The following is a 4,736-nucleotide window of genomic DNA, read 5'->3' on the forward strand; positions in this document are numbered from 1 at the left end:
TTCGTCGTCAACGAACGTCATATCTCTCTTTCTTTGTGGACATGCGCAGTATGAAAAAGATCGCCTATAAATAGATATTGTTACTTGGCGACTACTCTAAAGATCGAAAATCATCATTCACCAGCCTTAAAATTTGTTTTTGACGAACAAACGATCGTTTTTTTCAATGAAAAAAATCTAGTAAAAAAAAAAAAAAAAAAAAATCGCGATTTCGTCAAAAGAGATGCGCGCGGGGATGATAAACTAATCATTTTTTTTATGGGGCCTAAACAAATTTCGCCACTTTGCCTAGTTACCACTCTAGTATTCTAGTACAATTTGTGTGTATGCAGTTGTTGGTATAAATTGCTGTAACAGGTTAATTAATTCAATTATAGATCTTCTGTTAACATCAGATTCTTTAACTGATAATTTGAAAAAATCCATAGAATGGAAATATTTCCCTTATCTATATTCTTTGGTAGTACGAACACAAATTGTGGAGAAGCACAATTCTAAGCAAGAAACTACATGATTATAAACAGTAATATCTCCCTAGGTATGTTTTCAAGGGCCAACACAATCCAATACCAAATGACAATGTATTATTGGCAGCAAAAAAAACAAAAAAATTACATATCGAAGGATTATCATATTAAATATGATCCTAGTATTAATCTAAAGCACAATAAAAACACTAATGATCGGAAACATCTTACTGTCGCTAGGAATATGAAACTGGGGAAAACATGGTTACGTTTTTAGAATTTTTCATAAAGACAAATCAGATAATTCGACACCTTTTTCTCTTGCCATCTTTGATAGGAGGTGGATATAATGCAATGCGTACAGCTTCTTCAAAAACCTGAAATTATAAATATTAAGCATTATGACAAGGGTGACAAGACGGTTTCCAAGGTAATTTAAACTTATGTTATTTATACAGGAGTTCCCTTATTTCTGCACCCCCTCCTGCAAATATCTGGACCCACCCCAGTGTCTCACGTCTTTTTGCGAGTACAGCCAATTATGCTGGTCTCTCTAAGTAAGGCAAAGGGTATCCTCTAATGCAGCAGTATCTTACCATTTTCAAGCCCCTCTCTGTTAGGGCTGAGCATTCCATATATTTAGCTGCACCAATTTTATTAGCAAGTGTTTCTCCGTCCTCCTTACTGTACACTTTCTTCCCTTTGCTATTCAATTCATTGATCACCTCTTTATCTTCTCTGAGATCTACTTTTGTACCTAAAAAAAGAAAATTTGGTTTAAAGACAAGAATAAGAATCGACATAAATTAATGCATTACAATAAGTATGTAAAGATGATAATGAACATTTTCCACTAAGTCCTGTTCCTATGGCAATGTCACACCTTGACGATTTAGCCAGCGTATGCCGACGTATGAAAAAAATGGCGAATACGCTGGCGTACATCGAATATGTTATTGGTAAGTTTCGTATAAGTTAAGAGCACGCTGAAGCACGCTGGTATACGTCTTAGTACAGCGAGTACATCGGAAAGTTTAGCGCATGCACAAAACTTTTTGACGTATGCCACAAACGTTGTAGGTAAGTTAAGCAATCATTGACACACTTTACTTGTAAAGTACTCAAAAGGTAAAACGTATTTCTAACCTATGAGTAACGTGCTTCAAACTTATATCTAACTTATAATGAACTTATCTCCAATATATATTGATGTATGTAGACGTATTTGACAAGTTCCAGGCACACGACCACAAAACTTACTGAACACGTTTCTAGCTTACAGTTATCGTATAATGGCGTATTGGCAGCGTTTAGGGGAATAGGTATATTAAAATGAAGTGATGTCAATACGGTGATGTTGATACTGCGATGTCTAGTGTGGTTATCATTTGAATCGACGAGCAGCAGCCTTTTTAGAGGCTATGTCACATGATAATCGGTGATACGTTGCCGCACGCTGTGCATAAGGTCGCTGGGCATAAGTTGTGAATGCTAGCAACATGCTAAGCATTCGTTCGTGTAAGTTAAATATAATTTACTAATATGTTATTCATACGTCCAATACATTATGAATACGCAATGAATGCACCCAAAATTTAAAAAAGCATCGATAGTTCAGCGTATGCCAGCGTTTTAGAGAAATTTTGATACGTTTGGCATATGATGACTAAATCGTCAAGGTGTGACAGGGCCATTAAATATTACTGCTGAGGTTCCACAAAATGACAGCGTATGTATGTTTCAATCCCTCGCTGTGCATTTTGCTTGTGTCCTTGAGCAAGGCACTTTATCTGCATTGCTTCTCTCCACCCAGGAGTATAAGTGGGTACCTAAGGAGGTTAAGTGCAAAATGCGCTGAAATATTTTATAGAGCAACCTATGGCATATCCTCTATAGCAGCGTTCCGCAAACTTTTTACTTCACGGCCTACAGTATTTACGATTCCAGACACCAAGCCGTGGCCCAGCAGCCCAGCTGCGCCAAGGTTCAACAGTACCAAATCCTGGCAATAACATTTGATCATGAAGCTTCCATGTATATACAATATTTTGACATCATTATCTGTTTTCTCAGTGATAAAATTTCATTGTATACAAATTAAATATTATTTTATTAAATAAATAATACCGTACATTTGTGTTCCCCCCCCCCCACCATCACAATTGTTGATTTTTTTTTCTACCATGATTCAACCAAACACAATTCAGCCACACGCGTCATAGCTTTTCCTTCTAAAAACTTTTACCCACAATCTGTTACTCCGCAACTTTGAAAAACTACCTTACTATACAGGTATTATGTTTAGTAATAAAGTATTATGTCCACATAGGCATTCGGTTATCAAGAAACGTGTGGTGTTGTTTACTGTAGTGATCTTTCTAGGACAGGTCTTATATTTATCTTTAGCTTTAGCTCATGACTCATCCCATCATTCCTCCATACCAGACTTACTCGATCTTACAGGGTTAATACTAGACGATAACACTAGCTCCTGAGGCGGCATAGACACAAAAACCGCTTATCTCAAATAGCACGCATCACCTGACACTTTAGCAGCGTGTGCAAGCGACGCATTCGCTGTAACTATGAAGCGGCTTTATTATAAACTATTTTCTCCATGATGGAAGGTCTCTTTGTTATTTTGTTTTCTTTTTTTTCAATTTCCAGACGGCTTCACAGACCTGTAAAAATGTTTCAAATTCGGGCCGCGGACCATAGTTTGCGGAACGTCGCTCTATAGGCATCGTTCCAATGACTGGGGTAATAATGTGGAAAAGCCTTAGTTATATAGAGCGCTATATAAAACCTACTGTACATATTATTATTATGTACACTTGTGTGTTTTTAGAACACGTGTTTCTGGCTCTGTTCTGATCAGTCAGTTGTTCTGACACTCCAGAAAGGTCCATAACACATTCAACCATAGTTATTGAATAATAAAAGGAAAATTATAATAATAAAAATTAAATAATTATGATGCTAATGATGAAGATGATGATATCAATTTTTAACAAGTAGACTATTTTTTTAATGTTTTATATTAAAACAACAAATTAGGGCTTACCAACAAGCACATATGGAACTCCTGGTGCATGGTGGGCCAGTTCTGGATGCCATATTGTTTGTACATTAGCATATGATGATTGTCCAACTACGCTGAAGCAGACCAGGAAGATGTCAGTCTGAAATGAAAGCAAATTATATTATCAATTAAAATAACTATATAATTATTACAATAAATAATATTATACTCAGTAATATTTACATACATATTCAATATACAACTGTACAATATGAACATTCCTAAACAACTGTTTAGGAATAATATCAAGTGGTTGAGTGGTTAAGGCACCAGGCATGTTCTGGAGGTCGTAGGTTTGATCCCCACCCAAATCACTTGCAAGATTTTTTTCGGTAGCATTTGGCAATGTACCTAGGATTCAGTACTATAGTATAACACATCAAGTAGGGCAAACATCGATTCGTATTATTTCTCCTTATGCAAACACGCCATTGGAATACAGGTAATAATAATATCAAGTTTCATAAGACAGGAGTACTACGCTTCACAGTAATGTGATGAATTAAGAACCTGGAGGGCAACACTGAGTCTGCCATACAAACCTTTGAGTAAAATGATGAACTTACTTGTGGATAAGAAAGAGGTCGTAACCTACCCTCCATACCTGACATATTAAAAAGGCAAAGGTTTACAGACACTCCATCCACCTTCATTGGTAGTGAATAGTTGTCAAATCTGAGGAAGAGATAAAAATAAAATTGAATAAACACAAAACTGCAAAATTACTCAATTACCAAAATATGGAACATCTGTACAGGGAAGTGCATGCTTGCGTAGTCATGAAGGATTATTCTTTCTTACAAAGGTTTTCTGCTTTGAACCTGGCTAATACAGTACTGATCTTCACTAATACTTTAGGTAAGGAATGTTATTCTACTGTAATTTAATTACCATTCTATACTGTATGTATGGGACTTCAACTAAATTTTTGTCATCCTATAACAGCATTGTTACTGTATACAGTAGGAGCCCATTGATGTGTAATTCTTTTTAATACTGCCAGTTTCTCCAATAGGGTAATTCCATGTCAAATCAACCAAAAAAAAACCTCAATCTCTCGGAATTTGTTCAAATTTTTGTATGTTGTTGGGACCCATGAAAAATGATCAGAAATGAAAAATTTTTTCTCTAGGCCTCCTAATTAGCAAGATATCTGCTAACGAACTTTTGGCTAATTAGCGATACCT

General features: G+C 35.9%; 1 protein-coding gene across 1 annotated transcript in view; it reads right to left on the reverse strand.

Annotated features, from left to right (window-relative positions):
- Window positions 1-6: 6 nt before the first annotated feature.
- The window catches only part of LOC117109141 (ras-related C3 botulinum toxin substrate 1-like), a 7,137-nt gene continuing 2,407 nt past the window's right edge, over window positions 7-4,736 (reverse strand). Inside the window, exons 3-6 of the mRNA XM_033251390.1 lie at window positions 4,116-4,224; window positions 3,532-3,649; window positions 1,064-1,224; window positions 7-844 (exon numbers count right to left, since the gene is read on the reverse strand). Coding sequence (XP_033107281.1) covers window positions 764-844; window positions 1,064-1,224; window positions 3,532-3,649; window positions 4,116-4,224 — 469 coding nt within the window. The 3' untranslated portion in view covers window positions 7-763. The remainder of the gene's footprint in view (window positions 845-1,063; window positions 1,225-3,531; window positions 3,650-4,115; window positions 4,225-4,736) is intronic.

The sequence above is a fragment of the Anneissia japonica genome, unplaced genomic scaffold (genome assembly GCF_011630105.1).
Source record: "Anneissia japonica isolate Jap-2015-1 unplaced genomic scaffold, ASM1163010v1 scaffold27103_len20068_cov107, whole genome shotgun sequence".
Lineage (NCBI taxonomy): Eukaryota > Metazoa > Echinodermata > Crinoidea > Comatulida > Comatulidae > Anneissia > Anneissia japonica.